General features: G+C 37.3%; 1 protein-coding gene across 1 annotated transcript in view; it reads left to right on the top strand.

The window, feature by feature from the left end:
* LOC126456873 (dynein axonemal heavy chain 7-like) overlaps positions 1–25118 on the top strand; it is a 783013-nt gene that overhangs the window by 475569 nt on the left and 282326 nt on the right. The window contains 1 exon segment of the mRNA XM_050092694.1: positions 13802–13955. Within this exon segment, the coding sequence (XP_049948651.1) occupies positions 13802–13955 (154 nt within the window).

The raw sequence follows: 25118 nt of genomic DNA, 5'->3' as shown, positions 1-25118 counted from the left end.
TCAGTTGACAACATCTTACTTTCGGAATCATTAAACGCTTCTCTCCTCATTTTTGCTTCGTTCAGCTTTTGTTTGTCAGCTAGGTTTTTACTTCTCTTGAATCTGAGATGAAGTGCTCCTTGTTATTGTACCACTTTTCTAACTCAGCTATTAAACCATGGTGGATCTTTCCCATCCCTTAAAACCTTACTCAGAACATGCTTGTCTAGGGCATATTGAATGATGCATTTGAATTTTTTCCATTTGTTGTTTACATCTTCGTCCTCATCCCCGAATATTTGATGGTGACTGCTAAGATATTCTGAAATTTGCATCCTGTCTCCCTTTCTGAACAAATATATCTTTCTACCTTTCTTAACATTCCTTGTAGGACCCAACGTCATAGATGCTGTCACAACCTTCCTCTACGTTAACTGATTCAATAAGTTCAGATCTGTTTTTTGCCACGAGGTCTAAGATATTACCCTCATGAGTTGGTTCTCTAACTATCTGCTCAAGGTAATTTTCGGACAAGACATCCAGAACAATGCCACACAATTCCCTGTCTCTGGCACCAGTTTTGATGGCATAACACTGCCAATCTATACCTGTCAAATTGAAGTCACCCCCTATTACAACGGCATGATCAGGAAAATTAATAATGACATTCTGCAATCTCTGTCTGAAGTGCTCTGCAACTACAGATCCTGACCCAGGTAGTCTATAAAAGCATCTGTTCACCAGTTTTGACCATTCTTTGATACTCAGTTTCACCCAGATTAATTCATATTCGGAATCTGTGATAACCTCGCTAGATTTTATTGAATTTTTTACTGCAATAAAAATGCCACCACCATTGGCGACTAACCTATCTTTATGATAAACATTCCAGTCTGAACTTAAGATTTCGTTGTCATTTACATCTGGCTTCAACCAGCTGTTCTGAGTACTATCTGTGCATTATAACCTTCCACAAGTGACACTAATTCTGGGACCCTTCCTTGGATGCTCCTGTAGTTTACTAAAATCATATTAAACTTTTCTGTCTCTGATCTGAGAGGACCAAGATTCTCTGAGGTCACTTTGGCTGATTTAACATGCAAATCATGTTTGCTCCCAAGGGAGGGGTTCTCTAACCCAAAAAAACCCCGTGTGCACGCCACACATACTCTGCTATCCTAGTAGCTGCTTCCTGCATGTAGTGCATGCCTGACCTATTAAGGGGAACCCTACAATTCTGCACCCAATAGTGGAGGTGCAGAAATTCACATCTGATACCGTCGTAGAGCCATCTGAGCCTCTCTGCTCCAAACCAGAGGACCACGATCAACCCTGGGTACGATGCTGCAGATAGACAGCTTAGCCTGCATCCCGTGTGTTGCTAGTTGCCTTCACCAAATCATCCAGCAACCAAAAGAAGCTGAGGATTGCTTCAGAACCCATGTGGCAGGCATAATTTATGTGACATGTGCCACTACATGCAGCCGGTTGCACCCAGTGCACTCGATAGTTGCTGGCAGGGCCTCCTCCACATCATGGATGAGACCTCTCAGCAAACATACCGAATGCACACTGGAATTATTTCTCGCCTTACCTGCTATCTCCCTGAGGCACTCCATCACCCACCTAACATTGGAGCTCCCAATGACCAGCATACTCACCCTCTGTACTTGTCTGGACTGGGCAGGAAAGTCTACCACTGGTCCAACAGGAGAGGCATCCTGTGCTGGCTCAGAGTTATCATCAACACTGGGAAGCACCTCTTATCTGTTGCTAAGACATAGGGAGCCAACTTCATGGCTTGCTCCCTCTTTAGCCTTCCACCCAGTGACACGAACCCACCACTGTCTGCCACCTCACTGTGGAGTGAGGAGGAAGCGGTCAGATGCTGCATATCAGAAGCGGCAGTGACACCAAAGGTGTTACAGGTCTCATCACTGGCGCCCCGACGTCACCGCAACTTTGAGCATTAGCTAGAAGCTTGTTGACGGTAGCCATCGCAGCTTCCAGCTGTGTACGGACAGGAGCCAACACTCCTTGTGTCTGCTTACAACAAACACAGTCCCTAGCCATATTATACTGTGTATGGAATAAATATGAGGTCTCAAATGGTGCTACTGAGTTTGAAAATATACCAAAGGAGAATAAAGTAACACTAAAAGCTGGTATGCAGATTTCTCACTGAACTCTGAGACCACAAGCTATGAAACAGAAATAAATTTCTCTACATGGAAAATTTACACTAGGAAGCTGCCCTACACAAGGATATTCACAAACTTAGGCAAAAACTGTGATTAATTTTCTAACCTCTGGTCTACACAGTAAAATACACACACACTGTTCACTTCTTCGCAGAAGCATGTGAACAAAAAATAAAGACTAAATTAAGTTACTGTTTATCACAAAGTGCTGCTGCTGCTGCTCTGCTGTGCATCCTTTTGGCTCGGCAGCTGCCACTAAAAAAGACTGAATATGTTCATATGCCAAAATATTTGGGAAGATTTTTAAAACTGCTGTGGAAATTAGAATGAGACAGCTGGTACTCCACTTCTCAGTCAGGAATCTTTTAAACAGGAGAATATTCACTATGATAGCATTGTTCCACTGTTATATAAATGATCCAACTTCACATTGTGTTGAAGTAGAAGAATTTCTGTTTGTTGACAATGCAATATAACAGTCAGATCTGTTGGAGAAATTTCAGCACTTGAAAATATAAATAAAACTTTATTGACAGTTATTAACTGGTTCACTACAAATAGAAATCACTGAACTTAGAAAGACACCATTGGAAAGAAATAATTCTTTGGAGTGAATAATAAATGAAACACAATATTCTAAGTTCTTGGGTGTTTATATTGTAGACAACCTAAGCCAGAGAAAATCATATGTTACAGGTCTTAAATGTCTTTAGTGGTGAAACTTTTGCATTATGTATAGTATCGGAGTTCGGAGGTGGAGATGTGAAATAATTGACTTACTTTGCCTGTTATAATTTACTAATGTATTGTGACATCATATTATGCTCTAACTTGTCACTGAGTGAGAAAGTGCTTGTTGCACATAAGATTTAATAAAGGTAATGTGATGTACACTTCAGAACCTCTTACAGATAGCTCTCTGAACAACCATTCATACAGATGTGAATCTCACAGTACATTTACTCCCTTGCGAAATTCTTTGTCTGCAGTCATCCACAATTCAAAATCAACATCAACATTCATAAATATAATACTAAAAGGTGAAGTGACTTACTGCTCATCTTACATGGAGTAAGATTCACTGTAAGTTTACTTCCTGGCTCATGCGATGGTGCTCTAGCAGGCTCTGTCATCTGTTAGCCAGCTGCCTTGCAGGGAGGTCTGCATGTTTTTTGTTATAGCTCCAGTGGTACTTTTCTTGTAAGACTCCCTGAATACTACCTGTACTGGCCAGTTGGACACCCTGTTTGGTGTACGATGTTACAGCCTCAGGCAACTCTCACATAATGCCTATTAACTCTTGAGATGGAACAGAATGTCATGTGCCTGACATCAATATGCAGTCTTAAAAGATTTTAAAGGAAACTGTTTGGTAAAAAAAAATTTGTTCTTACACATGTTATGGCCTTGCCCATCAACTCCATACTGAATATTTCATTAGTGTTCATAGTTACTGTGATATTTTGAGCGTAAGTAAACTACTGCAAAAAATTCAAAAAGTTAGCGTTCAAAAATAAAGGTTATTATGAATTTCCATTTGGTGTAGTTAGGTCATATATTACTACATATGAAATGTAGCTAACATATTGAATTATTACTTCAGCTTGGAAGGATATTGCCATTTGCCTCCAATACTGAGAAAATGGATCATATGTAAAGCACTCCATTCTGATCACATGTGCCAGTGAAAAGTCAGACTGACATATTCTTAATGTCCCTTGTATCTCATAAACAACTGAGATATGGAAGCAAGATTTTGTCAAAGACAGCACACAAAAGGGAGAGTATTTTTGACTATGATTAACATTTGAAACTTCCATGTTTACTGCAATATTCAGACAACTACAGATTTTTTTCAGTGAAATACTGTAATTTTAAATATTTGCTATTAAATTCACAAAACACAGACACACTCATCAAATGATAGAGCAGGGAAATGAAAATACTGAGTGAAAATAGTACTTGAGCTCATACTGAAGACTTAAAAAAGGTTGCTGCACTTTATGTGGGAGTGTCCTCATTATACACAAGAATAAAACCATTAGTAATTATTACATTAACAGCACTGTCTGTGATCATGGCATAATTTCCATTACTAACTTAGAAGGTGACATCAAACCTCAGAATAGCAGTTACTAGTGTCCAAGATAACTGAAGAGATTACTAAATGCTACATATTCATAAATGGAGCCTTATTGTGCTTTCTAAATATTACATAGTCAAAGTTTATTTACATAAAATAGATTAGTGTTTTTTCAGTGAAATAATGTAATTTTGATTATTTGTTATTAAATTCACAAAACACAGAAACAGACACCAAATGATAGTGAAGGGATGTAACAATAGTGGGTGACAATGGTATTTGAACTCATGGCAAACACCAACACAAAAAACTGTAAATGGTACCTACATACTATGAGGACACCTACCGGTAAATTATGTACAAGAAGAAAACTATTAGTAATTGTTACATTAGCAGCTTTGTCTGTAATCATGTATAATTTCTATTAGTAACTTAGGAGGTGACATCAAACCTTAAAATAGTAGTTACTAATGCCCAAGATAACTGAAGAGATAACTGAAAGCTATATATTCATAAATGGAGCCTTATTGTGCTTTCTAATTACTACATATTACACTGGAAAGCCAAATAAAGTGGTACACATGCCTAATATCATGTAGAGCCCCCACGAGCATGCAGAAGTGCCGCAATACTATGTGCCATGACTTGACTGATGTCTCAAGTAGTGCTGGAGGGAACTGACACCATGAATCCTGCAGGGCTGTCTATAAATCCATAGTACAATGGGATGGAGGTCTCTTCTCAACAGCACGTTGCAAGGCATCCCAGATATGCTCAGTAATGTTCATTTCTGGTGAGTTTGGTGGCCAGAGGAAGTGTTTAGGATTAGATTAGATTAGATTTACTTTCATTCCAATTGACCTGTAATGAAGAGGTCCTCCAGGATGTCAGAAAAACAATAATACATGACAAATATCATTTTACAACACTCATTTACTAAGATTGGATTAATGCACTGAATTTAAAATTATTAAAAGAAATGTAATTTTTTAAATAAGGTAATAAACATATAATAGAATTACTACAATAATTATTTACAATGAACACTTACTGCACTGAAATAGTGCAGAAGTTAGATTGTACTTTATATAAAGGGTGAAACTAAATTTGCGCACTCGGGCTTTGCAGCGCGACTCCTCGCATGACAGCGATAAAAAAATGTCTCACACAAAATTTTGTCTGATGAGTATATCTTTGTGAAAAAGGATGTTAAAGAGTGGCAATCTGACAACACTGCAACCACATGTATGGTAACTACCTCTGTCAGCACAAATTAGTTGTGCTGTAAAGCTGATGCAGTGAATAGAGTTTTGGGTTAGTATGCAGGAGATCGAGGGTTCGATCCTGGGTTTGCACACATTTTTTTTATTTGCTAATTTTATTCTGGCATTTCATACTGTAATATACACCACTTCTTAGATCACATGTCTCATAAATTTACAACATTTTGTAACACTGAATATAACAAATAGGTGGTTAGACAAATAAGAAATAGACAGTTGAAACAAATGACCTGTCATAGGACAGAATAACTACAAAAACAATATCAATTTCAAGATGTCATAGATGATAGCACAATAAAGTGATACAACATCTACTTGTCATTTATACTACATGTAATATTAGTGCTCAGATGTCCCACATTAGCTACCAGCAACAATAATAATGTCCATATTAATGACTGCATGACCTTCACAACAGAATATGTTGTCCTCAGAACGACAGATTTCACATGGCAACCTCCCTGCACGTCCAAACATTGCACAACCCGCCAGATCATACAGTTCTGGACCCTTCATAATAAAGCTGCATTCACAGTAACAAGAATAGCATGAAAACATGCTACAAATTGTTCCACATTCATCGGCAGTGTAGAATACACATGTTCCTTCATGTGTTCCCACAGGAAGAAATCCAAGGGATTTAGGTCAGGTGAATGCAGTGGCCATACAAATGGCTCTCCATGTCCGAGCCATTTTGGTGGATATGTTCTGTCCAAATACTGTCACCCATCAATTCCAGAGTGCGGAAGTGCACCATCATGTTGGAACCATATTCTCTGCCAATCATGCAATGGAAACTATTTGTTATGTTCAGCATTACAAAATGTTGTAAATTTAGGATACCATATATAGTTCTTATTGCATGTTTTTGCGCCTGGAGAACTTTAGCTTAGCATGATGAATTACCCCAAAAAATCATCCCATGTGACAGTAAGGAATGAAAGTAAACATAGTATGCCAGCTTCTTCATTTTTATATCCTCTATGTCTGACAGAATTCGAATTGCAAATAGAGATTTGTTTAGATGCGTCAGCAGTTTTGTGGTGTGCTCCTCCCAGTTGAATTTATTATCAATCTGTAATCCCAAGAATTTAACACTGTCCACTTCTTCTATCTGCTTGTCATCGTATGTTAGGCATGTACTCATGGGACACCCCTTACAAGTTCTGAACTGCGTATAGTGTGTTTTTTCAAAGTTTAGTGACAAAGAATTGGCTAACAACCAGTGATTAATGTCCACAAATATTTTACTAGACGATCGTTGTAAGACTACACATGATCTGCTATTTAATGCAGTGTTTGTATCATTGGCAAACAAAACAAACTTGGCATGTGGTAATGTTACTGATGAAAGGTCATTGATATACACAAGAAAAAGTAAGGGCCCAGAGATGGAACCTTGTGGGACCTGACATGTAATTAGTTCCCAGTTGGATGATGCCTGATAGCTTAATACATGTTTTTATCAGCTTAATACATGTTTTTATCCTGATAACACCCTTTGTGTCCTGCCAGAGATATAATATTTGAAGCATTTTGCAGCATTTCCTGTTACGTCACAATATTCAAAATTACTTAAAAGGATATTGTGATTTACACAGTCAAATGCCTTTGACAGATCACAAAATACACTGCTGGCCATTAAAATTGCTACACCAAGAAGAAATGCAGATGATAAACGGGTATTCATTGGACAAATGTATTATACTAGAACTGACATGTGGTTACACTTTCACGCAATTTGGGTGCATAGATCCTGGGAAATCATTACCCAGAACAACCACCTCTGGCCGTAATAACGGCCTTGATACGCCTGGGCATTGAGTCAAACAGAGCTTGTACAGGTACAGCTGCCCATGCAGCTTCAACAAGATACCACAGTTCATCAAGAGTAGTGACTGGCGTCAGTTGTTTGACCACCATCGACCAGATGTTTTCAGTTGGAGAAAGATCTGGAGAATGTGCTGGCCAGGGCAGCAGTCGAACATTTTCTGTGTCCAGAAAGGACCATACAGGACCTGAAAGATGCGGTCGTGCATTATCCTGCTGAAATGTAGGGTTTTGCAGGGATCGAATGAAGGTTAGAGCCATGGGTCGTAACACATCTGAAATGTAACGTACACTGTTCAAAATGCTGTCAATGTGAACAGGAGGTGACCGAGATGTGTAACCAATTGCACCCCATAACATCGTTCCAGGTGATACGTCAGTATGGCAATGACGAATACACACTTCCAATGTGTGTTCACTGCGATGTTGCCAAACATGGATGCGACCATCATGATGCTGTAAACAGAACCTGGATTCATCTGAAAAAAAAAAAAAACTACGTTTTGCTATTTGTGCACCCAGGTTCGTCGTTGAGTACACCATCACAGGCGTTCCTGTCTGTGATGCAGCACCAGGGGTAACCGCAGCCATGGTCTCTGAGCTGATAGTCCATGCTGCTGCAAACGCCATCGAACTGTTCATGCAGATGGTTGTTGTCTTGTAAATGTCCCCATCTGTTGACTCAGGGATCAAGACGTGGCTGCACGATCCATTACAGCCATGCTGATAAGATGCCTGTCATCTTGACTGCTAGTGATACGAGGCCATTGGGATCCAGCACGGCATTCCGTATTACCCACCTGAACTCACCAATTCCATATTCTGCTAACAGTCATTGGATCTCGACCAAAGCGAGTAGCAATGTCGCGATACGATAAACCACAAACGCGATAGGCTACAATCCGACCTTTATAAAAGTCAGAAACGTCATGGTACGCATTTCTTCTCCTTTCATGAGGCATCACAACAACGTTTCACCTGGCAATGCCGGTCAACTGCTGTTTGTGTATGAGAAATTGGTTGGAAACTTTCCTCATGTCAGCACATTGTAGGTATCGCCACCGGCGCCAACCTTGTGTGAATGCTCTGAAAAGCTAATAATTTGCATATCACAACATCTTCTTCCTGTCAGTTAAATTTCACATCTGTAGCACATCATCTTTGTGATGTAGCAATTTTAATGGTCAGTAGTGTATACCATTTGTCTGCGAATTTTTTGTTTAATGAATTAAGTACATTTTCACTGTAAGTGTAGATAGCCTTCTCAATATCAGAACCCTTTAGATATCCGAACTGGAACTTACACAGTATGTTATTTGTCATAAGATGGTTATTAAGCCAATTGTACATTACCTTTTCTAAAATTTTTGAGAATGCTGGTAAAAGTGAAATTGGACAGAAATTTGATGCTATTTCATTACCTCCCTTCTTAAACAGTGGCTTAACTTCAGCGTATTTCAACCATTCAGGAAATATTACACTGATAAATGACAGATTACACAGATAGATTAATATGTTACTTAACTCAGAATCACATTCTTTAATTAACTTTGTTGATATTTCATCATACCCACTAGATGTTTTTGATTTTAAAGATGGACATTACTTCCGCTGGGGTAGTGAGGGTCTAATTCATATTACAGAAGTTACTTGAAATGTCTGGTCTGAGGTATCCCATGGCAGCATCTACAGAACCTGACAACTCTGTCTTTTCAGTAACAGCTATAAAATACTTGTTAAAAAATTCTGCAACACTATACACATCTATCACCATTGTATCATTTACTTTTAATACTATTTGCCTCTCTTCATGTCTGGTTCTACCGGTCAGCTCCTTCACTGCATCCCATATCGCCTTCATTTTGTTGTCTGATATGACTTTCTTTTCCTTGTAATATATTCACTTTGCTGTCCATATTGCAGTTATTAATATTTTGCAGTATTTTTTGCAATGTGCTATAGCATCAACATCAGAACTGTTTTGGATTGACAGATACAGTTTTCTTTTTGTTTTACATGATACCTCTATTACTTGAGTAATACATGGCTTCTTTGTAGACTTTGCTCTAACCTTGGTTAGTTTGGGGGAAAAAATGTTCAAATAAGGTAAGCACTTTACTAGCAAAAGTGTTATATTTTTCCATTCATGCCATTCGCACTGTAAACATCACTCCAGTGAATGTCTCTGAGGAGTGTCCTAAAATAATCAATTTTTGGCTTATTGATTACCCTATTGAGTTCAGTTTTAACAGATTTTATATCCTGTTCAGTATTAACATTTAACAGAAGGAACTGCATGTCATGGTCTGAGAGGCCATTAGCTATTGGTTTTGTAATATAATTTTGTTCATTGGACTTTTCTATAAAGATATTATCAATGGCTGTTTGTGAGCAATTTGCTACCCTAGTTAGGAACTCTGCAGTGGGAATTTAGTTGAATGATACTGTTATTAACTCAAATAAGTTCTTATTGGGAGAGTCTTTAAGGAAATCTACATTGAAGTCACCAGAAACCACTTTTTCTTTATTTTTGGTTGTTAAATGGGCCAGAAGAATGTTCCTGGAGCCACTCTGTAGCAATTCTGGATGTGTGTGGTGTCACATTGTGTTGCTGGAATTGCCCAAGTCCATGGGACTGCGCAGTGGACATGGATGGATGCAGGGGATCAGACAAGATGCTTATATACATGTCACCTGTCAAGAGTCGAATCTAGACATACTAGGGGTCCCATGTCACTCCAGCTGCACATTCCACGCACCACTACAGAATCCCCACCAGTTTGAACAGTCTGCTGCTGACATACAGGGTACATGGATTCGTGAGGTTGTCTTCATGCCCGTACACGTCCATCTGCTCGATACATTTTTAATTGAGACTAATCCGATGAGGCAACATGTTTCCAGTCTCAACAGTCAAATGGCAGTGTTGACAGGCCCAGGCTGGTGTAAAGCCTTGTGTCATGTGTCATAAAGGGTATATGAGTGGGCCTTTAGCTCTGAAAGCCCATATTGATGATGTTTTGTTGAATGGTTTGCATGCTGACACCTGTTGATGGCCCAGCATTGAAATCTGCAGTTTGTGGAAGGATTGCACTTCTGCCATCTTGAACAATTCTATTGGTCCTGTTCTTGCAGGATCTTTTTCTGTCCACAGTGATGTCCGAGATTTGATATTTTAACAGATTCCTGGTGTTCACGGTACACTCGTGAAATGGTTTTATGGGAAAATTCCTTCTTCATTACTACCTTTGAGATGCTGTGTCCCATCACTTGTGAATCAACTATAACATCATGTTCAAATTCACTGTAATCTTGATAACCTGCCATTGTAGCCACAGTAACTGATCAACTGATCTGACAACTGCTCCCGACACTTGTAGTCTTATATAGCCATTGTCAACTGCAGCACCATATTTTGCCTGTTTACATATCTATACCTATAGCAGTTTCTTTGTTGCTTCAGTGTATATAGCCAAGGTTTGTTTACATAACATAGATGATCAGTTCTTAAAAATATACCATAAATCGGTAAAGAAACACCTCTGCCATTCTATAATAAACTTCCACTGTAAACTGCAATGGATTGGGGAATATCATGACTATGATATTTTTGGTTCCTTTTATTTTCCTCACCTCAACACTTTATTCACTAGCTGATATTCACACACTTTGTGAAACAAACAAATAGGGGAATATGAAAAGTGTAATGTCAATATTGCCATGGTCCTGATATCAAACTAAGGTATGTATTCAGAGCATTTAGAATGTTTGAAATGTGGAATGACAATCCATAAGTTATGAATGAATAGTCTAATATTAATTTTGGGAGAGAGAGAGAGAGAGAGAGAGAGAGAGAGAGAGAGAGAGAGACAGAGAGAGGGAGAGAGAGAGAGAGCATTGTACACAATATTTAACTCTTCGTTATACTTGATACCTACATAACTATATGACTGCATCTTTGTAGTAGTTCAAGCTTTATTACATTTCCTCTTTATATTAAATTAGGATGGTGTATGAACAAGCTACTGTCACCAAGCACAGGACTTACATGAAAATAATTTCTATATATTTAGTTTTGTCTTGATCATTCTCAGGGAGGAAATGGTTCTGTGACACTTCACTCAACACCAGTTTTACTAACCAAAGTGGAGTATATCAAGTTGGAATAGTAGCCAATACATCTGTTACAGATTAACCGTAGATGTAGTCACTCAGCACCAAGTTCAAAGCTATAATTCATCTATATAAAAGCAATACCGAATCCAACAATGAGTCTTTACAAGAACGCCAAAATTCAACTTGAATTCACTGCGATATGCAACTAATTGAAAACTAACCAGTAACTAGGGGAACACTTCTTGCCACTGCCTTTTGGTGGGTGATACTATTCAATACACTTCAGTGACCATCGGCATGGCCAAGGTGGTTCACCACTAGTGGTACTTAAGGGAGTCTGTCACTTACCTGCAGGAGCACCGTGTAGAAGCTGTTAACCACACCATCACTTATTGACATTCATGTGTCTGGCAGACATAAAAGAGGATCAATTATTGTTGTTGTTGTTGTTGTGATCTTCAGTCCTGAGACTGGTTTGATGCAGCTCTCCATGCTATTCTATACTGTTCTAGCTTCTTCATCTCCCAGTACCTACTGCAGCCTACATTCTTCTGAATCTGCTTAGTGTATTCATCTCTTGGTCTCCCTCTACGATTTTTACCCTCCATGCTGCCCTCCAATACTAAATTGGTGATCCCTTGATGTCTCAGAACATGTCCTACCAACCGATCCCTTCTTCTAGTCAAGTTGTGCCACATGCTCCTCTTCTCCCCAGTTCTATTCAGTACCTTCTCATTAGTTATGTGATCTACCCATCTAATCTTCAGCATTCTTCTGTAGCACCACATTACAAAAGCTTATATTCTCCTCTATTTATCATCCATGTTTCACTTCCATACATGGCTACACTTCATACAAATACTTTCAGAAACAACTTCCTGTCATTTAAATCTATACTCGATGTTAACAGTTTTTTCTTCTTCAGAAACGCTCTCCTTGCCATTGCCAATCTACGTTTTATATCCTCTCCACTTTGACCATCATCAGTTATTTTGCTACCCAAATAGCAAAACTCCTTTACTACTTTAAGTGTCTCATTTCCTAATCTAATTCCCTCAGCATCACCCAACTTAATTCGACTACATTCCATTATTCTCGTTTTGCTTTTGTTGATGTTCATCCTATCCCTTCTTTCAGGACACTGTCCATTCTGTTCAACTTCTCTTCTGAGTCCTTTGCTGCCTCTGACAGAGTTACAATGTCATTGGCGAACCTCAAAGTTTTTATTTCATCTCCATGGATTTTAATACCAACTCTGAACTTTTCTTTTGTTTCCTTTATTGCTTGCTCAATACACATATTGAATAGCATCGGGGAGAGGCTACAACCCTGTCTCACTCCCTTCCCAACCACTGCTTCCCTTTCATACCCCTCGACTCTTATAACTGCCATCTGCTTTCTGTACAAATTATAAATAGCCTTTCTCTCCCCAAATTATAAATAGCCTTTCGCTCCCTGCATTTTACCCATGCCACTTTCAGAATTTGAAAGAGAGTATTCCAGTCAACATTGTCAAAAGCTTTCTATAAGTCTACAAATGATAGAAACGCAGGTTTGCCTTTCCTTAAACTTTCTTCTAAGATAAGTCGTAGGGTCAGTTTTGCCTCATGTGTTCCAACATTTCTATGGAATCCAAACTGGTCTTCCCCAAGGTCGGCTTCTATCAGTTTTTCCATTTGTCTGTAAAGAATTCACGTTAGTATTTTGCAGCTGTGACTTATTAAACTGATAATTCAGTAATTTTCACATCTGTCAATTACTACTAAGGAATCATTGAATAAAACAGTTTTTACATTTGACAAATGTACTTGTTTACCATGAGATTTCATGTGTAATACCAAATCAAAAAATGGTATGCTTCTTACGTTTTTAAACTTTTCTAGGTGGTTGCCTCAGTATGACTAGTGAAATTTGAAATCTCTTCACATAACCTCTGTTCTTTATTGATTTGACTAACATGTTGCTATAACCAAAAATGGAGGGTTCATAGGAGTAGTAGAAACTTTTTAAATAGCACATAGCTGAGGAAGTTCATTTCTTCACACATTATACTCTTTAACCATAACATAAAGGAGAAAACGCACACACACACACACACACACACACACACACACACACACACACACACACACACACTTCCGTTCTCCTAAAGCAGAAAAAATCTTAGGTGGAAGACTGATTAAACATGGTATTTTTCTAATATTGCTTATCTAAGAACAAATAATTTGTAGATAATGTTGTCAAGCAGAAAGTAAATATATGTACTATTTCAGATATCTTTGCACTAATTGATTTCATATTTATTCCAGAAATGCCAGAAGGTTTGCTCTCATGATTGATCCTCAAGGTCAGGCAAATAAGTGGGTGAAAAATATGGAGGAACCAAATCGTCTGAGTGTTATTAGATTAAGTAATGCTGATTATGTCAGAGTATTAGAGAATGCTATCAGATTTGGACAGCCAGTAAGAAAAATTTTCACTTCCATTATTATAACTTAATTGTGTGTTGTATACATAATTTATTGCATTGTTTGCTACTTGGCTTCATTGTTTTGTTGCTTGTGGAATTTTATTCTTTGGTTTGTTGCTTGTTCCATGGATATGCTCAGAAATTCATTATGATGCGGAGTGTATCAGTAAACATCTCTGATAATGATATGAATTTTGAAGTGTCATAGAGAAGTGTAAATGTATTAATTTGAGATGGAAAACTCTGGCTTCAAAAGTACTACATCAAATTTTACAGGCAAATACTGGAAAATACAGAATTACTGTTGCCCTTTTGACAACAGCATAAATTCAACAAGACTGACTATATTTAAAATAACTGTTAAAGGTGGCATCCCACAGCTTCTATGTATGCGTGACATCATCATGCAAAGTTCTGTCATATGTGTTCAAGCAGCTTGTTGTTCTTTGAACTGCGTCACAGACAGAAATTGTGCCAAGAGCTCTTCTACATTCGCAACTAAGTGCTTTGAATATGATTCCATGAGATGATATCATGTGGTGTCAGGTGAGCTCTTCTCCTCTTGCCCAGTGTCTGTTGCAGATGCATGGAATTTATAAATTCAAATTGCTGTAATAATCTAATCATTAAGAGGTACAATCTTACATTAAACCTTTAACGTGAATAGGGATTAAAGTTGGAATATGTGTTTGTATCTTGAGGCAGTGTAACAGATGACATGCAAATTACCCAGACGATATTCATTCAGTATTTGAATATGAGAGCAATTATGACTTCCAACAAAAACTTCAGACCTTTTCTCACTGACCTGCCCCTCTCCCTCCCTACACACACACTCACACACACACACACACACACACAAAACTCTCTCTCTCTCTCTCTCTCTCTCTCTCTCTCTCTCTCTCCCTCTCTCTCTCTCTCTCTCTCTCTCTCTCTCTCTCTCAAAGTAAAAAATAATGAAAGGAAGTAAATTTAACACATACCATACTACATTTTCACTGTTTGTGCAATAAATCTTCAGCACTGTGTACCACATTTCAATTTAATACTTCTTTACTACTAACTCTGTTCACAATATACAGGGTGTATCAAAAAGAATCATCTGAAAAAAGAATCATCTCATTTGCTCTATATTTCTGAAACTAGTAAGCATACACAACGAATTTTGTTTTTTGACCAACAGGAAACTCAAAAAGTTTTTTTTCACGCCTTTTCATAGGTGTTCAGTATGCCCCCTTGAGATGCATGGCTTATGTCAATGTGCCCCATCCTGTTGGTAAATGTAGTTGTTAAAATCAGTCTCCAAATGTGGGAAAAGAAAGTTCTTAAGCATATTGAGATATGTCCTTCCTGTAACAGAGTTCTTGGAAAAGAAACATGGATTACACACCTTTTTCCTTGAAACTGCACAAAACACATTAATTTTGGAAAGTCCCTCTCATGTTGTACAATTTCACATGGTTGTTCTGTACCCCATATTCTCACACTATGACAGTTCACCTTTCCATTTAAATGGAATGTTGCCTCACCACTAAACACTAAGGGAGGAAGAAAACTGTCACCCTCCATCTTGCCAAGAACGAAATTACAGAACTCCAGATGTTGTTGTTTGTCGCCTTCGCAGAGAGCTTGCAGTAGCTGAATTTTGTATGGTTTCATGTGTAAAAGTCAATGCAACACAAGCCAGTCAGACATCAGAGTCCTGTTGAGCTGTCGAGCTGCACAGCGAATGGATTTCTGCAGACTCCTTGTGAAACTATGGTGGATGCAAACAATGTCTGTGTCAGACACTTGGGATGGCCCGACAATCTGCCTTTACACAAATAACCTCTTTCTCAGAATTGTTCACGCCATCATCTAATGCTCTGTGCTGTAGAAGGATCCACACCATGCCTAGTATGAAAGTCACGTTAAACACTTATTGCTGACCCACACTGCACAAAATGTAGAATACAAAATGCTTTCTGTTGTCCTGATACCATTTTTACTAGAAATGAAATGGGCACAGACTGCTGCTACCTAGTGTGAACCACGTAAAACTTGAGTGTTTGCTCTTTCCAACAGTACATTGTTCATACACATATCTCAAATAACATAACAGTTACGATTTTTTAAAATCAGATGATTCTTTTTGATACACCCTGTATTTTGCAGATAACATGCACATATGGTGCTGAATGTATCTGCAAAATTGTGTCATTCTTCAAAACATATCTCGAGAGATATGATGTCATAAACATTGAGATCTGTGAAAAAGTAAATTTTGCACTGCCTAGCAATATAGCAATATCAGTGAGAAATAAAACACATTACTGTCACTGACTCAGTATACACTGCAGTGTGCCCAAGCAAAGTACATTAGGCACGTCTTATGGGTTGCCATGAAATTGTGACCCATCAGCCAGTTCCATTTAACTCAATCTGCAACTTTTTTGTAGACAGCATTCACATATACCACTGAATGTTCGTGAATGTACATGATGTACCTGCAAAATTTTATTACTACCCAGTACATAGTTCAGGGGGTATGATATCAGAAACACTGACTGGCATGAAAACTTACTTTTCTTAAAATGATGTAGTGATTCGAGAATTGATGTGTAAATTCTAGACCCACTCAGTCTTCTAACGTCTCGAACACACGATATTCTGGATGTGAGTGTGGGATGGTAGAATCCTACCTATTGTGCATCACATGTTCGTGTGCACAGGTTTAAAATCAGCTGTGGGGAAAAAAAGTAGACGCGGTGATCACACAGTACCAACAAGTACATGTCAGGCAATCCATAGATGTTTTAGTGCATGTGTAAGGAAGAACCATGGAGTTTATATGCAGCTCTGTGCTTTTTGTGTCATTGACTATTGTTATTAAAACAGGAACAGTTGAAAAAGTACTTTTGTGGACTCTTGACACAACCTTGTTAGAGGCAAGACTCATTTTATGATTCATTTTAAGAAAGGTCATGGTATCCAAGCCGATTTTCTTGTAACTGTAAATATTTGTTTCTAACATCAGCCTGTATGAAAGACTTGCAGGGAGTTACATATTCATGTGGAAAGTGAGATCTTTATTGTGTATGGGGGTCAAATATATCGTTAGTTGATGAAAAGTAAGGTTTGTATGTCTACATATTTCATAAGTAGAAAGAGTATAAAAGTTCCTGTACCTATCATTATTCGATGGAGAAGAAGTAAAGAGTGTTTCCAGCAGCTGGCTATTCAGTAAAGAAGAGTGGCTGCAAATTCCAAGTAAGTCATCTCGTAAAAAAGTGGAAGGTGGTTTGGTGGAATAAGCCAATGTAACCCAGATTCACACTCGCACTTTAAGTTGTCAGAACAGTAGAATGGAGCACAGATGTGTGATCTTTAAAGAATTATGGGTGGGGTTATTGGTTGTGGCTACTGAGCTTATTGTCCCTAGTGAAGTAGACTTCATCTGAGAGAAGTCAATATGCATGAAAGCGCATATCAAACGTAAGGCCTGCAACACAAACAAATCATAAGATCTGAAGTAAGCAGAAATTTAAGCTTGCACTTTCTGTGCATAACAGGAATGTAACAGGTACTCCTGCACTGATTTTCTTGCTGTAGTGTATGGCACACAAAAATATCATGTGCAACTTAGAGAGCCCTGACTGAAGGCTCAACCACATGGACAAGCAAGGCTTGGGATGGATATGTATGTGTGTGCGAGTGTATACCTGTCCTTTTCTCCCCCTAAGGTAAGTCTTTCCGCTCCCAGGATTGGAATGACTCCTTACCCTCTCCCTTAAAACCCACATCCTTTCATCTTTCCCTCTCCTTCCCTCTTCCCTGATGAAGCAACCGTTGGTTGCGAAAGCTGAAATTTTGTGTGTGTGTTGGTGTTTTTTTATTGTGTCTATCTACCAGCGCTTTCCCGTTTGGTAAGTCATGGAATCTTATATATATATATATATATATATATTGTTTGTGTGTCTATCGACCTGCCAGCGCTTTTGTTCGGTAAGTCACCTCATCTTTGTTTTTTTTTATATATATATATATATATATATATATATATATATATATATATATATATATATATATATATAAAAAAACAAAGATGAGGTGACTTAGCGAACAAAAGCGCTGGCAGGTCGATAGACACACAAACAAACACAAACACACACACAAAATTCAAGCTTTCGCAACAAACTGTTGCCTCATCAGGAAAGAGGGAAGGAGAGGGGAAGACGAAAGGAAGTGGGTTTTAAGGGAGAGGGTAAGGAGTCATTCCAATCCCAGGAGCGGAAAGACTTACCTTAGGGGGAAAAAAGGACAGGTATACACTCGCACACACGCACATATCCATCCACACATACAGACACAAGCTGCTTGTGTCTGTATGTGTGGATGGATATGTGCGTGTGTGCGAGTGTATACCTGTCCTTTTTTCCCCCTAAGGTAAGTCTTTCCGCTCCCGGGATTGGAATGACTCCTTACCCTCTCCCTTAAAACCCACTTCCTTTCGTCTTCCCCTCTCCTTCCCTCTTTCCTGATGAGGCAACAGTTTGTTGCGAAAGCTTGAATTTTGTGTGTGTGTTTGTGTTTGTTTGTGTGTCTATCGACCTGCCAGCGCTTTTGTTCGGTAAGTCACCTCATCTTTGTTTTTATATATAATTTTTCCCACGTGGAATGTTTCCTTCCATTATATATATATATATTTTATTTTTTTATTTATTTTTTTTTTTTTTAAGGCAACCGGTTTCAACAGACTACGCTGCTATCTTCAGGTCTTAAAATCTTTTGTTGTAAAACATGTTCATTTTACACTGACCTCATGCAGAAATGTGCTTTTTTTATCCACTTGACATCTTATGCGTGAGGTCAGCACAAAATGTACATGTTTTACAACAGGAGATTTTAAGACCTGAAGATAATAGTATAATCTGTTGAAACCAGTTATGTTGAATAAAAAAATATTTTATGTGATTTTGGCCTGAAAGATCTATTGCTATGTTATATGATAAAATAACCAAACCTGGATTTTTTTGTTCCATTGACAGAGTTATTCCACAGCAGCTTTGTCTCCATAAATTCTGAGTAATTCATTTCTGGACTTGGTATCCTTATGTCAAAGTGATATATTTTTAATTTGAACTTAATTTTCATATGTTATTACTAAAGAAAGCAGATATAAGTTTTTTTTTTGTTTGTTTTGAATGTTCAGTTTTAAAGTTGTAACTAAGAGATTAATAAATGTATTAATAAAATTTTCCATCATTTCTTCATGAAAATTAGAAATGTTTTTCCTACAAATTTTGGGGCTGTGTCATATCAACTGAATAAGTGATGACACACTTTTACTGTGTAATATATATGATGTGTAAGACGAACTTCTTTGCCTGTGACAATGTAACAACATGGACTTATGATGATGTGACAAGGATTCACATTTTAATGGTTATTAGAAGTAACAAAGTATATGAAAGGAAATTTTAAATGTGACAAATGGAAAAATAGGTGAAAAAGAAGAAGGAAGATCTAGAAATTGCAGTGTTAGTTGAAATCAAAAATGTAAATAGAAACACAAACTCTCTGCTGGTTAAAACCATCAAATATCTACATAAGTTAATTTTCAGAACAGTTCCACATAACAGAAAATATCAGAAACACTTGTGAGAATTTTCTGGTGTTACTTTTCAATCACCATGTGGTGAACTTGAAGCTAACAGGTCATTCATTGAAGTATCATTTTCAGAAGCACAGTTAGGAGCAATTTGCAGTATGTTGTGTATAAGTAGTGGGATGAAAAATAAAATGTCTGCTGAATTTTGTTACTATTTATCCAACATTGAAAATCTTCTGATGAAAATTAATGACAATAGAATGTGAAGAGTGATGCTGATGAAGAAGAGGATGCAGTCCAAACAGATAGTGATAAAAGAATCAGTTCACTTGAAAAGAAGGCAGGGAAAGATTCCAATTTAGAAACAGGAAATAAGAAGTGAAACACGATTGTCATCAAATTCAAAAGATCAATGTAAATTTTCTCTGTTAATTTCATGATGTCAAGGGTGTGCTTCAGTCATTTAGTGGCAGTGATGGATGTCCAGTTAAAAACTGGAATGGACTTTGAAGAGACAGTGTCTTTAATGGATTGGAGTGAACTGCAAATGATTATTGTCATAAAAAAATCAGTTTACAGTTTGGCTAAGCTTTTTATTTAGGGTGAGAAAGGCCTTACAGTATGGGCTGCACTGAAGAAAGCCTTACAGTAAGAATTCAATATGAAAACAAGTGCTGCGGTGATCACCATCTGTTGTCTTGATGAACAAACAAATGGAAAAGTCTCTTCAATATATTTTCTCATAGTGAAGGAAATTGTCAGCTGTGCTAATATTGAAAATGGCCCATTTATTTCAGTATGTGTTTGCCAAGATAGAAGGTGACTCAGTTACAAAACTTCTACTTTATGATGCTGCGAGAGTGATAGAGTTTAAAGAAAAAATGTGGTGTTTTGAAAGAGCTGTGAAGTCTTTATGGAACAGAAATAACAAAAGTTACCATAATGAAACTTTAAACTCCAGTAAGAAAGTTGCTAAAAATTCAAGTAACAGAAATACTGAAATACTAAAAGTGCAGCTTGGGATTCAAACAAAAAGCGTTACAGTTGTGGTGCAAGTGTCACAAGTCAAGTGACAGCAACCACAAGAGCAAGAGAAAGAGATGGAAATGGAAATGCCATGTGGCTGGGGCCTCGCATCGGGTAGACCATTCATCTGGTGCAAGTCTTTCGAGTTGACGCCATTTTGGTGACTTGCATGTCCATGGGGATGAAATGATGATAATAAGGACAATACAACACCCAGTCCCTGAGTGGAGGAATCGAACCCAGGCCATTAAGTATGACATCCCGTCGCACTGACCACTCAGCTACCAGGGACGGACAGGGAAAGAGATGCTTCAAGACCGATGAGTTTGGCCAAATCTCATCTGATGACACAAAGGTGAAGAATAATCAAAAGTTGACTATGAATGCAAACACTGTTTTAGAGTATTAAAAACTGTAAATTTGAAAACATACTAATAAGTAACTGAGAGGTGAAGGATCTGATTGACTGTGGCAGCCAATTTAATTTATTGCAACAGAATGTTTATGACATTGTAGATGCTCTAAGTTTCCAAGAAACAGATGTAGTCTTGACAGGATTTGGCTAAAACTTTGTCTCTCCACAAAGGTGTTTAACAGGCATTGTTCAGATTGATGATGTGAAAATTGAAACAGATATTTATGTGGTTTCTAGAGATAAAATGAATTTAGAAATAGTACTTGGAAACAATTTTCTAGATCAGACTGAAGTTTTAATAAACAAGGATGGAGTTACTTTTAGGAAATGAAAACAAGAATGTCATCTCATGTGTATCCATATTGGCAGACAAACCATAATTAGATACTGAAAGCTCTGTTAGTGATTAAAGTAGATATCAAAATCTCTTTTAGTGATGAAACAAAGGAACACATTGCAGATTTAGTGAGTAATTACACTCCAATGAAGACAAAGTCCACTGATGTTGGAATGAAGATTATTGTGAGAGAACAATAACTGATACATAGTAAATCCATAAGATACTCACCAGGAGAGAAAGAAATTTTTGACAACAAAGTCCAGAGTGGGCTTGATCAAGCAATATGGACTCAAGTTCATCTGAGTATTCTAGTCGGACTGTAGTTATAAAAAAGAATAATGGATATTATCATGTTTGTGTAGAATACAGAAAATTAAACACTATCACAGTGAAAGATCATTACCCAATACCCCTCTTAGTAGATCTTTTAGATAAACTACAAGACTCCTGTGTATTTTCCGCACTGGACCTCAAGAACTGTTTTTTTTCCCCTCTCCAGGTTGATGTTGAATGAGAAAGCCAAAAATATATGTCATTTGTGACACACTCAGGTCAATTTCATTTCAGGAAAGTCAGTTTGGCTTGTCAAATTCATCTATAGTGTTCCAGAATTTTATAAACACTGGTTCTTTGGCACTGGCTTGAGAGAACATCTTATTTATTTACATGGATGATACTATAGTATTAACAAAAGGTGATGATGAGGCACTTTAGCACCTTGGTATATGGTAGTGTTGAAAACTGCAACAGAATATGGCTTGTAAATAAATTTTTCAAAATGCCAGTTTTTGGAGAGAACTGTTGAGTTTCTTCAGTACATTATGCAGTGTCTACAAAGTTGACCTTCTTCTAAGAAGACGTAGCTATTCAGTACTTTCAAGAACTGAAATCTGTTGGAGTAATGCAAAATTTCCTAGATCCAACAGGATACTTTAGGAAGTTTATCTCAATTTACTTTGCAACTGCCAACCCTCAGAGAGATTTATTGAAGAATAGTTGTGAATGTAAGTTTGAAGAAGAACAGAGATAAGCATTCAAGATGTACAGTGATATTTTTTCTTTGGATCCAGTATTAAAAATCTTCAGGCCAAAACACGAGACAGAACTAAACATGGGCACATACGAAGAATGTTTTGGAGCTGTACTAGTACACAAATCATCAGATGACCTCAAGTTCTGTTCAGCCTCATATATGAGTAAAAACAACACCCTAAGAGGAAAAATACAGCAATTACAAGCTAGATGTTTTAGCTATCATTAATGCCATAAGGTAATTTTGGGTGGATTTACTAGGAATATATTTTAAAACTGTAACTGACTTTGCTACATTCCAAAAGGCTATGGATAAGAAGGACTTGTCACCAAGAATAGCAAGATTGGGTTTAGTCGTGGAAGAGTATTCCTACCCGATCAGACTCCAGTCAGTGTCTAGAATGAAAAACGTAGATGCCTTAAGTCATTGTGTGAATGTTGTGTTTGGCTTTGTAGGTGGTTTAATAGCAAGAATCAGGAAAGCCCAAGAGAAGGATGATGACATGACAACAAGCAAGAGTACTCCGAAAGAACAGACTTATGAAAATGTTTTAATGAAAGGGAATTCTTTTCAAATTCTATGACAGAAGAGAGACTTTGGAGGTTCCATGCAGTATGCAATGTGAAATCATCAAGCTTGGGGATGAGAAAGGTCATTCTGCACTTAAGAAAACTGAGGAGGAAGTAAAACAAGACTATTGTGTACAAGATTTAACTGACAAGGTGAAAAGAGTGCTCTCGAATTGTGTGAAATGTTTAACTGTGAATAAGAAAGGAAGAATCCCTTCATCCCTTATTCAAAGCACATCATTCTTGATGTTTGCTTGCGCAGTTTATCCAAAACAATTTTAGGGACAGTTTATTAAATTTTTCTTTGCACTGAGGTGCTACTAGTTACACTAATTAGCTTTTTTTGATCACGTAAGTTCAGAGATGCACAATTTAAATTTTTAATTCATCAATCATTTTTAACTCATCAAAACTGCAACAGAATAAACTTAAAATGAAGCTCTTCTGTCATTACAGTATAAAGAAAGCAGTTTGTCAAGTGTTGAAAGTAGCTCTTATCATTGATCCAAGACAAGGAAATATCTATAAAAAAAAAGTTGTTTTGTATGATTTTATAATAAATTAAATCACTTTGTAATTCCAAAGCTCCACATTTGCTTCATTTCCTGTTATTTTGGTGCTGAGAGGCTATTTAGCTTTCCAAATTTATCCATCAGATAGGGACATAACCATAATCATCATCATCATCATCAGCCATTTGGTGTCCATTGCTACATAAAGCCATACTATAGACTTTTCCAAGCATTTTTTGTCTAGTCTTCATCTATGGATATCCATGCAGCTTTTGCACATCTTCTGATTTCCTGTATTCATCTTACAAATTCTTTTTGTTCTTTTCTTATATTTTAGAAACAGCAGAGAACTTCATTGCTCCATTTACTTGGGTAATGTTTCCAAACACATCTCCAGTTCATTTTTCTTTTTTCTTGTATGCCAGTCTGTTCCCTGGTCCATTTCTTCATTCTACTGTCTCTCCATTTTTGGCTCAGCAATATTCAGTTTTTGAATGGTTTCCACTTTAAAAGTGCTTGTCACATTGTTATAAATCAATGCACACTGAGTATAAGGTTTTGTTTTCAGACACATCAGAAGCTTTAAGTTTACAACCTCTATTTACTTATTAAAATCACTGAAGGCATTTTTGCTCCTGTTAATTTCTTTTGCTATCCACCCAGTAATTATCTTCAACCTGATGTAAAAATACAAATGCATAATTTGGTTGTAAGACTTCAGTATCAAATTTTACAGTTTTTATTTTAATGTATACTTTGCATATTGTAAATGATTTTAGACTTGCTTTCAGATGTACTCTGTTAACTTTTTTTAATTAACTGTTCACACTCATCACATTATTGTAAGTCAGTGCACACTGGGTATAGATAGGCTTTTGTTTCAAACACATCAGAAGCTTAGTTTTAAAACCTCTAGTTACTTTTTAAAACCACTGCAGGCCATTTTACTACTGTGAATTTATTTTGGTATCCATCCAGTAATTAACTTCGACTGGCCTAAAAACAAAACCTCATCACTTGGTTTCCGGATTTCAGTGTCAGTTTTTACTCTTTTTCTTTTTGGTGTATACTTAAGATATTGAAAATTGAGTTTAGGCCTACTTTCAAATATGCTCTGTGAACTTTCTTCATTAACGTTTTACACTAATGTCCACTCAAGACTTGTAGTGCATTTTCATCTCCAAAACATCCACCATCTTCATCCATTCTGTACAAACCACTGTGAAGTGCATGGCAGAAGGTACTTCCCATCGTACCAGTAATTAGGGCTCCTTACGATTTTGTTCATGTATGGAGCATGGAAAGAATGACTGGTTGAACACTTCTCTGTGTGCTGTAAATAGTCTAATTGGATCATCATGATCCGTATGGAATTGATACGTATGGGGTTGTAGCATACTTCTCATTTCTTAACTTGAAGGTCAATCCTGAAACTTTGTAAATAGGTTTTTTTTTGGAATAGTATGCATTTTTCTTACATATTTTTTCAGCATTGTTGTGAGACACTCCTGTTGGTGAAACAAACGTATGACCATTCATCATATTTGCTATTGTTCCCAAATGTTTGAGCAGTATTCTACAAAGGATCAGATGAGTTTTTTGTAAGTAATTCCCTTTGCAGATTGATTGCATTTCCCTAGTACTTCATCAGTAAGCCAAAGTCTGATACCC

This window comes from Schistocerca serialis, chromosome 2, assembly GCF_023864345.2.
Source record: "Schistocerca serialis cubense isolate TAMUIC-IGC-003099 chromosome 2, iqSchSeri2.2, whole genome shotgun sequence".
NCBI lineage: Eukaryota > Metazoa > Arthropoda > Insecta > Orthoptera > Acrididae > Schistocerca > Schistocerca serialis.
Note: the sequence above shows the minus strand (reverse complement) of the source record. Positions and strands in the feature narration are given on the sequence as shown.